The 17,748-nt window shown below is 47.2% G+C and overlaps 1 protein-coding gene across 2 annotated transcripts in view; it reads right to left on the reverse strand.

Annotated features, from left to right (window-relative positions):
* Positions 1 to 17,748, reverse strand: part of LOC143933943 (spectrin beta chain, non-erythrocytic 1-like) — a gene marked incomplete in the record, with an annotated part of 1,131,488 nt that overhangs the window by 312,454 nt on the left and 801,286 nt on the right. For both annotated transcript variants that reach the window (XM_077457128.1, XM_077457138.1), the window contains 2 exon segments: positions 908 to 1,664; positions 16,510 to 16,647. In XM_077457128.1, the coding sequence (XP_077313254.1) occupies positions 908 to 1,664; positions 16,510 to 16,647 (895 nt within the window).

The following is a 17,748-nucleotide window of genomic DNA, read 5'->3' on the forward strand; positions in this document are numbered from 1 at the left end:
AGTAGTGGACATGTATATATTCAGAGAACACAAATATTCTTCACCATCACTTACTGAGATTTTTCAGCAATCAACATGATAAAAGTAAATATTTGACACCTGACAAACAGAATAGCCAAAGATAACAGTTCAAAAGTGCAGACACCTTGTGGTACCTGAAAGCATCAGTTTTATTCAAATCAACACCCATGGTGCCCCATGAATCAAAGGGATTCAAGGCCTGTATACCAGGCATTTCAATATCTCAAAGTCTAGGTTTTGGGCGGCACAGTGGTGTAGTGGTTAGCACTCTCACCTAGCAGTAATAATGGTCGCTGGTTCGAATCCCAACCACGACACTACCTGCCTGGAGTTTGCATGTTCTCCCTGTGCCTACGTGGGTTTCCTCCGGGTACTCCGGTTTCCTCTCACACTCCAAAGACATGCAGGTAGGTTAATTGACTTCTGTCCAAAATTGGCCCTAGTATATAAATTGGGACCTTGGATTGTGGGCTCTTTGAGGGCTGGGACCGATGCGAGTGTGCAATTTACAGTGATGGGGACAATTGTAGACACTCAGGTTGAACTGGTGTCTTTATTCAACCTTACTATGTAAATATGTAGGTTAATCCGCGCCGCGCCCCCCCCCCCCCATCTTTTATCTTTCGTATGCCAAAGCCATCATGGGCATTAAAGGCTCTGGCACTGATCGTCAAATGTCACAAGGCAGGGCACATTACCAGCAAGGACAAAGTAATCGAAGCTAAGTGGCCACACAAGGGCACACAATTTTTAAAACCAGTATCTAAAGTATTTACAAGGTACCTGCAACTTGGCATTCTAGTTATCTTTTTTTATACCTTTTAGGCCATTTATCATCGAAACACTAAAGGTATAAAAAGCTTAGTCAATGTATTAACCACCTTACCTGGTTATTTAGGAAGCCCTCCACCTGTTTAGTATCTCTTAGGAACACTTGGAAGCTGTAGCCTTGAGAAAGCAGCTCATGTCGGTTCTCCCACATTTGACTCAACTCATTCCAGCCAGTGTCTAGAGCCTTAAGCCGCTGTTGCAGGAACATATATTGGGCATCAGTTTGACCATGAGTTACTTCTTCACCAACATCTCTAATCCTCTTGTAGTCTGCTCCATAACGTTCAATTTCATTCTTTATGCTTTCATGCTGTGCAAGCAGGCGTTCTGCCTCAACCAAGTCAGCTGGGACATCCTCAGATGCTACAGCAGTCTGAGCACGAGACAGCCAACTCTGGAAGTCATCCAAGTCACGTAGAAATCCTTGCAACTTGCTTGCTTCCCCTAGGGTTTCTTCTCTTCTTTTCATGGTGTCCTTTAATTCATCCCAAGTCTCATCTATCTCAGATAATCGACCTGTAATAGCTGAAGCTCTCTGTGGGTGTTCTGAAGCAAGCTTATCAGCTTCTGAACGAAGGTCCCCAACTTTTCCTTGTATGGCTTCAAGATCACGTTCCATACCATTGAGCTTGCGTTGAAGAGCAGTAACTCCTGCCAAGTCATTTCCAAGGCTCTGTGTGGACTCTATAACTTTGGTCTTTTCTCTCATCCAGCAAACGGTCTCATTACACTCCAAGTGATAATTTTGGATTTCTAGAGCAGATTCAAGAGCATTCCTCTTTTGACCAACCAGCTGGCGGAACCGATTCCAACTGCAAATAAAAAGATTGGCGTATGTAAAGGGTTTAGGTTTTAAAAAACATACATCTTTAACTGCTTAAATACAGGGCACGTTTACCCCCTTCTGCCAAGGCCGATTTTCAACACTGTCACTTTAAATTACAATTGGGCTGCCATGCAAAAGTGTAACCAGATTAAATTCTTAGAATTTTTTTTTTTCACAGAAATAGAGTTCTCTTTTGGTGGCATTTAAAGAGGAAGTAAACCCTGATGGGTTTACTTCCTCTTTTTTTCCCTGCAAAGGTAAAGCATAATGGACTACTATGCATCGCATAGTAGCTCATTATGTGTCACTTACCTGACACAGGAGCCAGCGAAGTCGCCGCTGATCCCTGTAGTCCGCCGCGTCCATCTTGATGGTGGCGTCTCGCAGCTCCGACCAATGACAGCGGCGAAGCCGCGATGACGTCACTCCCGCGCATGCGCACGGGAGTCGCGTCTCACAGCTCCGCCGCTGCCACTCGGCGAAGCCGCGATGACGTCACTCCCGCGCATGCGCACGGGAGTCGACAAATTTGGCAAATCCATTCTTGGATTTGCCGCATTTAGTGCGCATGCGCGCCGCTGTCTACGGCGCATGCGCCGTAGACAGCGGTGCCCATTTTCGGGCAAATATCTCCTAAACCATATAGGTTTAGGAGATATTGCTTGGACCTACAGGTAAGCCTTAATCTAGGCTTACCTATAGGTCCAAGTTGTTTGGAAGGGTTTACTTCCTCTTTAATCACTGTTGAGCGATTATTTTTTGCAAAAAAAAAAAAAATGAAAAAAAATATATATATATATAATATTCCTGTGTGTCCGAAAATGTTGTAAATGAGTAATTTTTCTCCTTCACTTATGGGCACTGATGAGGTGGCAGTAATAGGTGGCACTTATGAGCAATAAAAGGCAAGGACGGAAGGACGGCACTGATGAGCAAGCACTGAAAAGCAGCACTGGCTGGCATTTCTGATGGCTGCAGAGATAATCAGTACACCGATTGTCAGTGCCCTGATTATCTGTACAGGTCTCTCCTATGAGGAGATGCCACTGATATATACGGTGGGCAGGAGGAGGTTAAACCTTAGTTTAAAAAAAATATTCAAGTGAGATGTGTCTGTTGCGCTGCTATGTCCTCATTTTGCAAAAATCTCCCTCCTCCAGTGCCCAATTCCTTAATTCTATTAAGCCTTGACACAACAGAATATTATAGCAGCAGGGCTTGAGCAACGGCTGGAGAAGAAAAAAAAAAAAAAAAAAAAAAAAAAAAAAGGACACAGCAGCACAAGGGACACATTTCGCTGAAGGCAAGTATTGTCCCATGTACATTTTTGTTTGTAAGTAAACTTTTTCTATAGAAATCTCCTTGAAAAAATTTGCTTAAAGTGGTTTTAAATTTGAAATCATGTAGTTACACAGTTGTCACATAATACAACAATGTAAAAATAGGATTTTTATAACAGCTTACCTGTAAAATCCTTTTATGGGAGTACATCACGGGACACAGAGCCATAGTAGTTACTATGTGGGTTATAGGCCACCTTCAGGTGATGGACACTGGCACACCCTAAGACAAGAAGTCCACTCCTTATATAACCCCTCCCACTACTGGGAGTACCTCAGTTTTTGTAGTAAAGCAATATATGTGTATTAGAAGAGGGGAGGGACCTCTCTGTTCCCTGATGTACTCCAAGAAAAGGATTTTACAGGTAAGCTTTATCGTACATCACGGGACACAGAGCTATAGTAGTTACTATGTGGGATGTCCCAGAGCAATGCCAACTGAGGGTAGGGAGACAACAAAAGTAGGGCACGAGACCAGAGGGTTTATAACGCCGCCTGCAGCACACTACGCCCAAAGGCCATATCCTTGCACCTTTTTACATCCACCTGATAAAATCTAGCAAATGTATGAGCTGAAGACCAAGTTGCGGCCTTGCAGATTTGAGCCAAGGAGGCTTGGTAATGTACTGCCCATGAAGCAGTAACAGCCTTGGTGGCGTATGCTTTGATTTGAATGGGTGGAATTTTCCTCTTCAAACCATAAGCTTTAACCATTACTTGCCGAATCCATTTAGAAATAGTAGATTTCGATGCCGTCTGTCCTTTTTTAGGACCTTCAGGCAACAAACAAAACATCTGTTTTTCAAATCTGACCAGTCACCTTTAAGTAGACTGACTGCTCTCACTACATCCAGAGAATGTAGTGATTTCTCTTTCATAGAACAGGGTTCTGGAAAGAATGAACACAAAATATTATAATGGTTTGAATGAAAACCTGACACTACCATGAACCAAAGAATGCAAAGAAAGTGGTCGTTGAAATAATACAGATAATGTCGAGGCCAGGCCTTTGGTAGCCCTCAAGGCCAGCTTCATCTCTAACCCCATCTGCAGAAAGTCAAGGATTCTGCCAATGTCATACTTCCTAGGGTGCCAACCCCTGGATTCATACCAGGAGACATATGCCTTCCAGATTCTAATATATGATTCTGGAGGCCAGTTTCCTTGCATTAATCAAGGTAGATACCACAGAACCGGAGAGCCCATGCCTCTTCAAAATGTGGGTCTCAATAGCTAAAACGTTAAATTTAGCGTTTGTAAGGTAGGATGGAATACCGAACATTGCGAGAGAAGGTCTGGGATGTGGTGGTAGGTTCTATGGTTCCCCTACCGCCATTCTTATGATCTCTGCATACCAGGATCTTCTGGGCCACAAGAATAACCAGCTTCCCTTCCTGCAGAAGCAGAATAGGAGGGAATGCATAAATCAGTGAACTGATTTCACGGGAACACCAAGGCATCTGTTTCGCATGCTAGTGGAACCCTTGTTCTTGATACAAAGTTGTAGATTTTTTTTGTTGAGGAAAAGGAACGGCCACGAATGAAGCCACCATCTTTCCCAACAACCTCATGAAAAGTCAAATGGAAGGATTCTTCTTTGCCTTGACCACCTGAATCAGTTCCTTAATGCCAATGCCAGCTTTCTGCAGGGCACCTTGGCTGACTAATTTATTTTAACCATTAGACTCTACACATATGCACCAGCCCAAGCATAAGACGTGAGGACTGAAGCATAGAATCTCTCATGGCGTCTATTGCAAAACATAATGGTGCTGATAGTTGGGCCAGAGCCTTGGGCCTGCTAATCAGGAATAACTTTGAACACTTGTTTAAACTGGTCTCTCAAAGACTGACATACACCAATTGCTGCCAGCGCACCTCCACTAAGCGGCCCAATGGGGTCCAGCGTGACAGCGATGGACCAGAGCCAGTAGTGGAGGACCTTGAGTCTGTGGGGAAGGAGGAGGAAGAGGGGGAGGAGATCATGGCCGACTGAGCCTGACCTCATCAATCAAAAGATGATGGAGGCTGTCCTGGAGGAGCTGAGTCTGACCCAGAACACAGGACAGGCAGAGGAAGCAATGGAAGAGCCCCCTCCGGGGAGGCAAGTTCGGTCCCTTGCTGACTAGACCTCATACCCTTTTTTCATTGTGGCCGAGTATCAATCTTTTCCATTAATGTGAGGAATATCAAGGATACATCAAGAAGGCAAGTGGCGCTGACATTTCTTTCTACACAGCAGAGTGATGTCTACATACTCCAGGAGTGCGCTCTTCCTCCCCTGAGGTGGTACACCCACCTGACCTCCCAGTGGACCCTTGGTCCCTCCTACTGGTCCGGGGGTGGCGACTGTAAATCTGCAGGTGTAGCCATTCTTATCAGGGGTGGGCGCTTAATGGTTGACTCTATCCATGAGCTAGTCTGTGGCTGTCATCTGGTCATAGTTGGCTCGTGGGTGGGAGAGCCAATTAAGCTCATCAACATGTACACCCCCCCCAGATAAGAGTAAGCGGCTGGAACTTTTCCAGACTCTGCGGACCCAACTTATCACCACCAGGGCAGTAGTGATCGGCGGTGATTTTAACTGTCCGATAGAAGAGGATGGACGCAGCTCCAGCATGTACGCAAAACTTGATGCTACGTCTAGGCTGCTCAGGGAGATGATCTTGGAGACTTGCTTGCAGGACGCCGTAGGATCCATAGGGAAAGGTACCGTGAACTATTCGTGGCGACGACCCGATGGATCAGTGCGTTCCAGGATTGGACTTTGTGCTCACTTCAAGAGCAGTCAAGCATTGCGAGTTCTCTATGATCCTCTGCTTTTTCTCTGACCACAGGACTACTCACTTTCGGGTGACCTGGGCGAGGACTTTGCCCGCGGACCAGGCTCCTGGAAGCTGAATAGCACCCCGCTGGAAAATGAGGAATTGATGGGGGAACTCCGGGAGACCTATGCCACCTGGATGGAGGAAAAGATTCTTCGGAAAGGGTAAGTGACTGGTGGGAGTTTGTGAAAGTCAAGCTGCGCAGCTTCTTTCAGGCAAGGGGATGCCAGCAAGTGTGTGCCAGAAAGAGAGAACTCCGGAGACTGCAACGTTAGTTGCAGTCCCTGCAGGACCTTCACCACTGCAGCTGGGACATTAGGCAGGACCTGGAGGACACCAAGAAGAGCCTGAAAGGGCACTTTGAGGAAGAATCCAGGCACATTGTCATCCGTGCCAAGGTGGAGAATGGTGAGAAGTGCAATTCTCTCTTTTTCAGGAAAGTTCACTCAGGGGGACACACCCTTGTCAGAGCTGCGCGACGAGACTGGAACACTCCAGAAGGGAAAGGAGGCTGTCATGCAAGTGGTCAGCCACTACTATAATAACCTCTACTCCCAAAAAACAACAGACAGGCAGCCGACAGGTTCCTGTCAGGTATCTCGAACCATATTGATCCTGCAGGTTCATCGGCCGTCAACGCCCCCTTGGTGTTGAAGGAGCTGCACTCTGCCGCTAAATCCTTTAGGCGGGACAGGACCCCGGGTTGCGATGGTCTCCCAGTTGAGCTCTATGTAGCACTGCAGGATCCCGTGGGCCCGGACCTGCTTGAGCTGTACGAGGAGATGGTAGTGGAGGGCAGAATGCCTCCTACACAGATAGGGGATGATCACAATTTTGCATAAGCGCAAGGGGGAGAGATCGGACCTGAAAAACTGGCGTCCGATCTCTTCTGAACGTGGACTACAAAATCCTCGCCAAGGTTCTGGCCAACACACTTAACTTGTCAACATACTTTCATCCTCCATAGACACACCCCCCCCCCCCTTTTTTTTGCTTATTTTCTTTCCCCTTTTCCTCACCGCCCCAGTACTGGGCCTCCTTGGTGGCGATGGCTGATGCACCGTTCTCCCAGCGAAGCTCCCTGTGATTGCCGGTGGAGCGAGCCTCAGAGACGGCTTTTGTGCTCCAGATGCAGAGGGTACCATGGAAAATCAGGGACAGATAGTGCTCAGTAACTAAATGTCTAGTATGCTATTAAGCCTGTTTACCCCGGTGCAAGCTGGGTGCGGTTTGGCCCTTCTTTGGGGGATGAAGCACTCCATGAAGTTCCTTTTTGTCATTTTTTTTCTGCATGGATGTAGGGGGTGGGGGGGGGGCCCCGTTGGGGAATGATGTGCTTTTGTTTGTTTTTTCTCTACTCCTTTTGCTTGGATGCAGTGGTTCCTTTCATTGGATGGTACAAGATACACCTAGACAGCAGATGGGTAGCGGATTGCTAGAAGGTTGTACTTTAGATTTGTGGAGCTGGAAAGGGAGACTTGCGCCCCTGGGTCATAGGTTTCGTGAATATCCGATCAATATCTTCTGCCTGGTTACTAGATGGCTCCCTTAAGGTTGCCCTCATGGAACGTTAAAGGTCTCAATGATAAAGTGAAACGTTCCCTAGTCATGGCATTTCTCAAACAATCCCCACATATGGTGGGCAGCAAGATCTTAAGCCTTAAATAGCCGTTGGTGGGATAATACCACCATGCTACTTACTCGAGCTACACCAGAGTAGTCAGTATCCTGGTACATAAATCCCTGACATTCGAATTCCTGGATGTAAAAACTCACCCAGGGGATAGGTTTGTGCTATTGCATGCTATTGTAGATACTCTTGAAGTGTTAATTGTGGGAATCTATATACCTCCTCCTGCCACCTTCTCATTGCTGAAGTGCCCGGTTCCTGTTATAGCCACATATGCAACAGATAACATAATAGCGGGGGACTTTAATATGCTTCCGAATCCTGTCCTAGATAAAATGACCTCCGGCACAGCCACAGACTCCCCCCTGTCAAAGTGGGCATCCTTATACGGGATAATAGATGTCTGGAGGTGGAAGCACCCTACAGATCGTGTCTTCACCTGCCAGTCCGACTCATACCGTTCCCTCTCACAGATAGATCTGGTATATGCTAGTGGAGGGCTTCTGCAGAAAGTAAGATTGAGATAATCAAGAGGCATATCAGATCATGCCCCCATGCTCTGCTGCCTCCAAACGTCCACCCCACATTCTGAGAGGGTGTGGCGACTCTCCAGATATTGGAGCTCGGACCCCACCATAGAATTTGAGATGGCCACCCTTATCTCTGAATACTGGAGGCTGAATGAACGTACAGCCTCCTCAGAGGCGACATGGGATGCTTTTAAGGCATACATTAGGGGCTACCATCAGTCCTCTATATCTAGAGCCTGCAGACATGCAGCTATTACTATAGAAGAAGCCGAGAACAAAGCAAGCGCCCTGGAAGTCCAATATACCCTATCTAGAAATCCTGTCACCTGCCTGGATATGCAAGCAGCCTATCGAGAGGTAGTCCTCCTAATGCCACGTACACACGTAGCGGACTATCCGACGGACTTAGTCTGGCGGACTTCCCGACGGACTGTCCATCGGACATTCTGAACGGGCTACTTGCCCACACACGGCACTTTTTCAGCGGACTAATATGGCGTACTAAGTCCGCCGTACTATCCGCTCTACTTTTGAAAGGAACGGACTCGCCCACACACGCGGAGAAAAGTCTGTTCACTTTGAGCGCATCTCCAGGTAGGCGAGGCCCGCGAAGGAGACGTCGCTGGCCCCGCCACCTGGTATGGACTTAAAGGGGAACCCCAACGCTGAAAAAAAAAATCGGCGTGGGGGTCCCCCCAGGTTCACATCAGACCCTTGTCCGAGCACGCTACCCGGCCGGCCAGGAAAGGGGGGCGAGTGAGCGCCCCCCCCCCCCTCCTGAGACGTACCAGGCCACGTGCCCTCAATATGGGGGGTGCCTTGGGGAAGAGGGGGCCGCGCGGCCCCCCACCCCATAGCACCTTGTCCCCATGTTGATGAGGACAAGGGCCTCTTCCCAACAACCCTGGCCGTTGGTTGTCGGGGTCTGCGGGCGGGGGGCTTATCGGAATCCGGGAGCCCCCTTTAATAAGGGGGCCCCCGGATACCGGCCCCCCACCCTATGTGAATGAGTATGGGGTACAATGTACCCCTACCCATTCACCTGTAAAATAAAGTACAAAAAAAACAAAACACACAAGATAAAATTGTTTATTGCACAGCTCCGGGGGTCTTCCGTCTTCGGGGGTCTTCTCGCCGGACTCCTCCGCTATCTTCTTCTAGCTCTTTTGCTAGCGGAGGAGCCCGGCTTTCTTCCTAGTCGCCGGCCTCTTCTTCCGACTTCGGGGGTCTTGTCCCCCTCTTCGGTTCTTCTGCCGGGCAACCGCGCCTTCTTATAGCTCTTTTACAGGCGGTGGCCCGGTCTTCTGTCGCCGCTGCTTTCCGTTGTTCTCCTCCTTCTCCTGGAGATGTTGACTCGACGCCCTCTCCGGCCGCAATGCCAGGGACGCGCTGCGCGGCGACTTATATAGGGACAAGGGGCGGGGTCATCGGTTGATGTCACATGGGTTGATGTCACATGGTGACCCCGCCCCCTTACGATGCCACAATCCTGGAGGATGCTGGGACTGTCGCCATGTGACATCAACCGATGACCCCGCCCCTTGTCCCTATACAAGTCGCCGCGCAGCGTGTCCCTGGCATTGCGGCCGGCGTGAGTGTCAAGTCAACATCTCCAGGAGAAGAAGAAGAACGGAAGGCGGCGGCGACAGAAGACCGGGCCACCGCCTGTAAAAGAGCTATAAGAAGGCGCGGTGGCCCGGCAGAAGAACCGAAGAGGGGGACAAGACCCCTGAAGTCGGAAGAGGCCGGCGACTAGGAAGAAAGCCGGGCTCCTCCGCTAGCAAAAGAGCTAGAAGAAGATAGTGGAGGAGTCCGGCGAGAAGACCCCCGGAGCTGTGCAATAAACTATTTTATCTTGCGTGGTTTTTTTTGTACTTTATTTTACAGGTGAATGGGTAGGGGTACATTGTACCCCATACTCATTCACATAGGGTGGGGGGCCGGTATCCGGGGGCCCCCTTATTAAAGAGGGCTCCCGGATTCCGATAAGCCCGCCGCCCGCAGACCCCGACAACCAACAGCCAGGGTTGTCGGGAAGAGGCCCTTGTCCTCATCAACATGGGGACAAGGTGCTTTGGGGTGGGGGGGCCGCGCCCCCCTTCCCCAAGGCACCCCCCATGTTGAGGGCACGCGGCCTGGTACGGCTCGGGGGGGGGGGGCTCGCTCGCCCCCCCTTTCCTGGCCGGCCGGGTAGCGTGCTCGGACAAGGGTCTGATGTGGACCTGGGGTCACCCCCACGCTGATTTTTTCGGCGTTGGAGGTCCCCTTTAAGTCCATACCAGGTGGCGGGGCCAGCGGCGTCTCCTTCGCGGGCCCCGCCTACCTGGATACCCGCTCGAATGAGCGGACTTTTCTCCAGGCGGGAAAAGTCCGTTAATTTCAAAAGTACGGCGGACTGGCACACACACGGCCGGATTGTCCGCTGAAATGCGAGTCCGGCGGGAAGATTGGAGTGCAAAACTACTCTAAGTCCGCCGTACTTTTGGGTCAAAAAAGTATGCCGGATGCTACACACGGTGGGATTGTCTGGCGGACTTGAGTTTGCCGGACTTTTCCACCAGATTGTTTGATCGTGTGTACGCGGCATAAGAGTTGCTAAGGCCAAAAAACATCAATTAGCACAAACCCAGCTTATATTTGAACAGGGAGAAAAAACGGGACGCCTCCTAGCATGGTTGGCAAAACAACAACGGCCAGCCTCCAATATAGCTTGTATCAGAAACAAACATGGGACAGCAGTGACTGACCCACAGGTCATCAATGACCGATTTGCCTCTTATGAATCCCTATACTCCACTAGGACAACATAGTCCCCAGAAGAACTGAGAGGGTACCTGGATGGGATTGTTTTTCCCAAACTTGCAGAGACTGCTAGAGTTAGCTTGGAAAAACCGGTAACCCTTAAAGAAGTGCAACAAGCCCTGAGCAGCCTCCAAACTGGGAAAACCCCTGGGGCAGACGGCCTGCCAACAGAGTTCTATAAACAATACAGTGAACAAATATTACCTAGACTACATAGCATAATGGCCACAGCCTTGGAGGAGGGTACCCTCCCTGCCTCCATCGCAGAAGCAATTATTGATACAAGTAAAATGTAAATGGCAGCTCACACTATATTGCTGGAAACAATATACACAATGTAAAAAAGAAAAAAAAATGCAGCGCACATAAATTCATTAACATGTATTAATACATAATGCATGAAAGTCCAGAAAAGAAAGTTCATTGAATCAACAGCTGATCTCCCTCCACCTCATCCAGCAAATAAGACAGTAGGGGTCCCATCACCCAACACGACAGACCCTTACCATCAGTGCAACGATAATGCACATGTAATGACTCCACTCTGCTCTACAAATCCTCCCAAACAATACTCTGGAGCAAGATCTTTCCAATCATGAAACAGGTATAAGGATCCTTATGTAGCTCAGCAGTCATATGGGTAAAAAGAAACAATCACTCATTGCGCAGATAAGGCATCAGGCCCCTGATGATGCACATTGAGTGACGAAACATTGGGCGGAGCTTGGCTTGACGTGGGATGTGGACAGACTACACTGCAGCGATTGTTAGCTTTTATGAATCAACTAAAATGTGAGTGGAATTTTTTTCGACAATAAACTGGTCAATGTTTTTTTAAGTTATCTGCGCAATGAGCGATGTTATTTTTTTTTTACCCATACGACTGCTGAGCTACACAAGGATCCTTATACCTGTTTCATGATTGGAAATCTCTTGCTCCAGAGTATTGTTTGTGAGGATTTGTAGAGCAGAGTGGTGTCATTACATGTGCATTATCGTTGCACTGATGGTAAGGGTCTGTCGTGTTGGGTGATGGTGATAGGACCCCTACAGTCTTCATATCTGCTGGATGAGGTGGATGGAGATCAGCTGTTGATTCATTGAACTCTTACTTTTCTGGACTTTCATGCATTATTTATGTATTAATACATGTTAATTTTTTATGTGCGCCGCATTTTTTCTTTAAATTTATACCAAAACCAGGCACGGACCCCGAGCAATGCACATCGTATAGACCTATATCTCTGCTTAATGTATATGTTAAGCTACTCACTAAAGTCTTGGCTAACAGAGTGAATGTCGTTTTAACCCTGATTCACGAAGACCAGACAGGCTTCATGCCCGGCACGGGAACGGATCTTAATCTTAGGAGGCTGTACACGGTCCTAGTGTGCTCTTACTGTCTCAATCCATCGGATCTGGTTGCCTCCCTTGATGCCGAGAAGGCATTTGATTCGGTGGAGTGGACATACCTATGGGAGATCATGTGCAGGTTCGGCTTTGGACCCAATTTTATTTCATGGATCCAGGCACTGTACAGATCTCTGAGGGCTAGAACACGCACAGGATCTACCATCTCCCCACCCTTCTCACTTTGCAGAGGCATGAGGCAGGGATGCCCCATGTCCCTGGTGCTTTTCGCTCTGGCCATTGAGCCAATGGCAATCCTCCTGCGCTCTTCTGAGGTGCTGAGCGGGATTCCCATTGGCCCAGTCCAGGAGAGGCTCTCTCTCTATGCCGATGACACTTTGTTCTACCTGAGGAACGACGGGGACTCACTGGCCATTATTAATGAGTTTGGCCACCACTCAGGAATCTGCATCAATTGGGATAAGTCAAAACTATTCTCTTTATCACCAACTGGCGCAGCGCCACCGAATAATACCCCACTACAAAGTGTCACCCAGTTCAAATATCTAGGTATGTTTGTACATAGTGACTTGTCACAATACATTAAACTAAATCTGGCCCCGGTAACTTCTTCCCTGGTAGAGAAATGTGCAATCTGGAAAACACTACCCCTTAGCCTAGTTGGAAGGGTCAACCTTGTTAAAATGTCAATTCTCCCTAAATTCTTGTACTTCTTCAGACAGACCCCGATCCCTACCTTCTTTTTCAAGAAAGTGGATAGTATAATCACCTCCTTTCTCTGGCTTGGGGGCATCTCCAGGATAGCAAAAAAAACTTTGCAACTTCCAATCTCCTTGGGTGGACTAGCCCTGCCATGCCTCAAATACTATTGGGCCACAGTCATGGTCACAATACGGTGTTGGCTCTCGATGGAACCAGCCAATCCAGCTGCTACCTTAGAAGCGGCACCATTGGGTTCATATGCTGAAATCAGTAATCTGATACATCGTGGACCTCAGTCCAATAGCAAAATTACTACCCCCCCATGAAAACCACACTGAAAGTGTGGGATACTGTCCAATCTAAAGTGCAAAAGGTAGACACTTGGCCCCCATACCCCCCACTTTGGGGTAACCCTCGACTATCCCACTTTAACACAATACCAGACCCAGTGCTGTGGGCAAAGTTTGAGATCAAGACTCTGGGGGATATAGTGACAAATGGCAGGCTACTCTGCTTTGATGATCTTAAGAGGGCTCGAAACCTACCCCATCACATGCTATTCAGGTATCTGCAACTGCGGCATGCGTTTCAGGCTCAGTTCCCAGGACCCCTGCAACTAGAAGTAAATGCTGTAGAAGCCTTATTGGGGAACTTGGAGACAAGGGGAACTCTGTCAGCCTTATATTCTATCTAGCTGGCCTAGACACCAAGATTTCCCAACTGTTCTCATTATAGCAAGTGGATATACCAGCACTAGCAGATGACTGGGAGGAGGGCATTCAGCAATTCATCCCATTAATGACTTTGGCCAGGGATCGCTTTACACAACTGAAATTCATTAATCGAGTCCACTACTCCCCTGAAAGATTGGCTAAGATAAACCCTGACAGGCAACCCGACATGCCACAGATGTACGGCTGAGATCGGTACCTTTTTTCATGTGGTGTGGTCCTGCCGACATCAAAGGCCATTCTGGACAGGGGTAGTGGACATGATAAACCACACAGGTAAACTGCCAGTCCCCTGTGACCCAATATGTCTACTGCTAGGTGTATGAGATACGCTGGAAGCCACCCAGTCCAAAAAACTATTCGTATTTTATGCCAGAAAGGAAATCCTGATAAACTGGAACAGAACTACTTCCCCCACGGTTTAACAGTGGCAGTTGCTAATTGACCAGGCACTGCCTCTGTACAAACTGACATACTTGGGACGCAACTGCCCAAAAAAATTCCACAAGCTATGGGCATCTTGGGTCCGTGAGAGACAGTTGCCTCTGGGACAGGATTCGGGAAACACAGTAACATATTAGACAGTAAGGCTGCAGGCTCGATACAGGCGGATATAATATATACAATATATGTTCATACTATTGACATCTCCTGGCTGTGACGGTATTGAAACCCTCCTTGCCCCACCCCCCCCAATCCTCCCTCCTTCCCTACACCCTCCCTACTTTTTACTCACCTTCTTCCCCACCCCCCCAAAAGATATGGAATTGATCCTCCTCAAGAATGCCTGGGTCGATACAGCGTACTCTGGGAAATGGCCTCCTTTTCACTCCTAGATCGATAACCAAGCTGCTGTCTTGATACACACGACCTACAATGTAAACGTATTTGCTGTGCAGCTGATGAACATGTACCACTGCATTTTGTTTTGTTTTTATTGTTATGTTTGAAACTTTAAAAAAAAGTAACAGAAGAGTATACATTTTCTATAAAAAAAAAACTGCCAGAGAAAAAAAGTGTTTTAAATAGGAATTCCAACTTTTTGTCTGTTGGATCCCTAAGCATTTGAGCATTGTCTATCGGACAAGTCAAACTTTTATTCACAGAGGATATAGCAGCTTCAATTGCTGGTCTCTACCACTTTTTTTCTCCTCCATAGGATAGAGTGTTGAAAACTTAAGGAAAAAAAATGTTCATCTGGGTGATCACACTCAGAATACATAAGCTTTTCCAGCAATGAATGGACAGGAAAGGCATCCACAGCTTGAGGAAGCTTTAGCAAACCCAAACAAGTGGGCTTATCAACCGACCCAGTTAAGGGCAACAAAAATGTGGAACGGACCATCTAGGTAAGCGACTGCATCAACAATCAGATTGTCAAGCTGATCCTTTCCTTTCCCCCCCCCACAATCCTCAGTTTAAGTGTCCTGGTTAATGGAAGGGGACCTGACGCGTTTTGTCCCACACTGGGATGTGATTAAAGCCCCTAACCCATCTTCCAAACCCATCATGGCTGCAGAAAAAACCTTCAGTAATAAAGACAGGGGCTGCAGTGTTGCAAACAGTTGCAACATTTGACGGCCCCGACGGCTCACTCTAACCAGCCACCTCAGATCTCTCAGGGGAGGATGCCATTGTAGAGATGAGTTTAGGATTTTTAGAGCTTGGAGTCCCCCTTGAGCCGTTTTTTGGGGTGTTTCTACCTCCCATTCTCACCATAGCATAGGCAAGACCAGAAGAAATCGCACCCACTGCTTGAGCAAATAGTCCAGCAACTGCCGCTGCCATTAGTGCTCAGCCTGGTGCTTTAGTAAATGTGCCAAGGGAATGCCTGTGTCATTACTTACATGCCCCTTTTTGCTCGTGTCCCCCTCCTGTAGCAGACAGTAAAATGGAGCTTTTTAAAAAGTTCTCCCATGCGGGACGTTGCCGAATGACAGCGCTGCTCTAAGCCATGCCCCCTTATCCCACCGCGAGGCTGTGACAAACCGCTGTGTGGGCGGTGAAAAATGGAGCGGGGGTGATTTTAAGAGAACCATCCCCCCCCCCCCTCAAACACCTTTCCGGAGTCCTGGGATTGCTCACGGGAGGGAGATCTGCAGATTCTGCTGAGAGAGTGATCTGAGGAAAGCATGACAAGGTACGTGGAAGTGGACTTTGTCTTAGGGTGTGCCAGTGTCCCTCAACCCACATAGTAACTCCCATGGCTCTGTATCCCGTGATGTACGATAAAGAAATTGTTCTGCATAATAGGTCTGTCTTTCATATTTTTTTCATGGGTTTCCATGGGTATCAAATGTTTAGGGCTTGAAAAGTATAGAACCCCAAATTATCAATCAATAGGCGACACTTTAAATGCATTTACTGCTCAGTAAATCCTAGGACGGCTCTATTGCTTTCATTTCAATGTTCGTGGTGATATGCAACGCGTGGGGTACAATCACCGTTTACATACACATGTGCACCCTGTGCATATGTTTGCATTTGTGGGTGTACGAAGGAGTTTCTTCATTATTCTTATTTCATTTATATACATGTTTGTGTGCTTGATCTACTGTGCACCCAGCTTTCTAGCTATGACAGCTTTGAACCAGAAGCGTTTAGAGCTGACGCTTTAGTTCACACTTCTATAGAGGAAATCACCAACCAGCACACAGCAGTCATGTAAATGCAATAGTTTAACTTGTTCACACTTTAGACACATTCAAAAATGAAAACTCCTTAACTGATCACAAGGGAGCAAAAAAAGAGGTTGGAGAAACAGACCACGGTGGCCATAACGTGAGGGGTATTTGTTTGACACTCCTAGATTCTTGCAGCACATTCCCTAACCCGGAAATGGTGAAGGATAACATGAAAAAAAAACATTAGAATATAAAATATATACACCCCCCCCTTACCGAGCATTTAGCTGATCTTGCAGGTCTCGAATACTTTCTTCATTTCTGTGGTCAGTGCTGAGAAGCTGTGCAGCCACTTCATTCACAGATGTGATCCTGGATGCTAGGTTGTTCATTTCTGCCTCTAGTGTCTCAAACCTTTAAATAAAAACCAGGAAAAAGATGAGTACAAACACCAATTATAAAACAGACAAAAAAAAAAAAAAATTGAATAGTTTTACCATTCTAGCGGGAACAAGAATTCTAGCAGAAGATAGAACAAAAGGAGTCTTTGCGCTAAAACTATCCAGTCCAAAGTGATAACACACTGCCAACAGAATCCTTTAATGAGAATGCTTAGTGTGCGCCATGCACGCAGTGTCTCATGGTGCAATAACATCTTTATAATTGGATATAGAAAGGATAAAAGTTATACACTTACAAGTGAAGGTGAATAAAAAGCGTCAAACAGTTCCTCCAATAGAGAGCCTTAAAATATGGACAAAAAAAAAAAAAAAAACACTCTGCTTCAAAATAGATGAGTAAACCGCTGGATGGATGGGCTGGCTCCACAGACACGGCTCATCAAGAAGCTGCCGACAAGCCATGAGCCCACTCAGTTGGTTCCATCAGAGCTCTCCATGGGTGTTGTAGGCGCCCCACAGTCCTCTCCTGACCGGCCGTCTCTTCAGTCAGTGAGTGGCTCACTCGCAGCTAAGGATGAGCCAAACACTCCCCAGTTCGGTTTGCATCAGAACATGCAAACAGGCAATAAATTTAAACATCCGAACACCGTTAAAGTCTATGGGACTCGAACATGAAAAATCTAAAGTGCTAATTTTAAGGGCTTATATGCAAGTTGTCATAAAAAGTGTTTGGGGACCCGGGTCCTGCCCCAGGGGATATGTATCAATGCAAAAAGTTTTAAAAACTGAAGTTTTTCAGGAGCAGTGATTTTAATAATAAAAAAAAGTGAAAAATAATAAAAGTGAAATATTCCTTTAAAATTTGTACCTAGGGGTGTGTATAGTATGCCTGTAAAGGTGCGCTTGTTTCCCGTGCTTAGAACTGTCCCTGCACAGAAAGTGTAATTTCCGAAGGAAAAAAAAAAGTCATTTAAAAGTACTCGCGGCATTATTGAATCGACAGCTCCCGGTAATACAGAGAACGGTCATTGAAAGTCATTGATAAAGAAAATAGGATTTTTGTAACAGCTTACCTGTAAAATACTTTTTTTGGTGTACAACAGGGGACACAGAG

This window comes from Lithobates pipiens, unplaced genomic scaffold, assembly GCF_037356315.1.
Source record: "Lithobates pipiens isolate NorthernLeopardFrog02 unplaced genomic scaffold, aLitPip1_a1.2 Scaffold_10, whole genome shotgun sequence".
In the NCBI taxonomy this organism is placed as follows: Eukaryota; Metazoa; Chordata; class Amphibia; order Anura; family Ranidae; genus Lithobates; species Lithobates pipiens.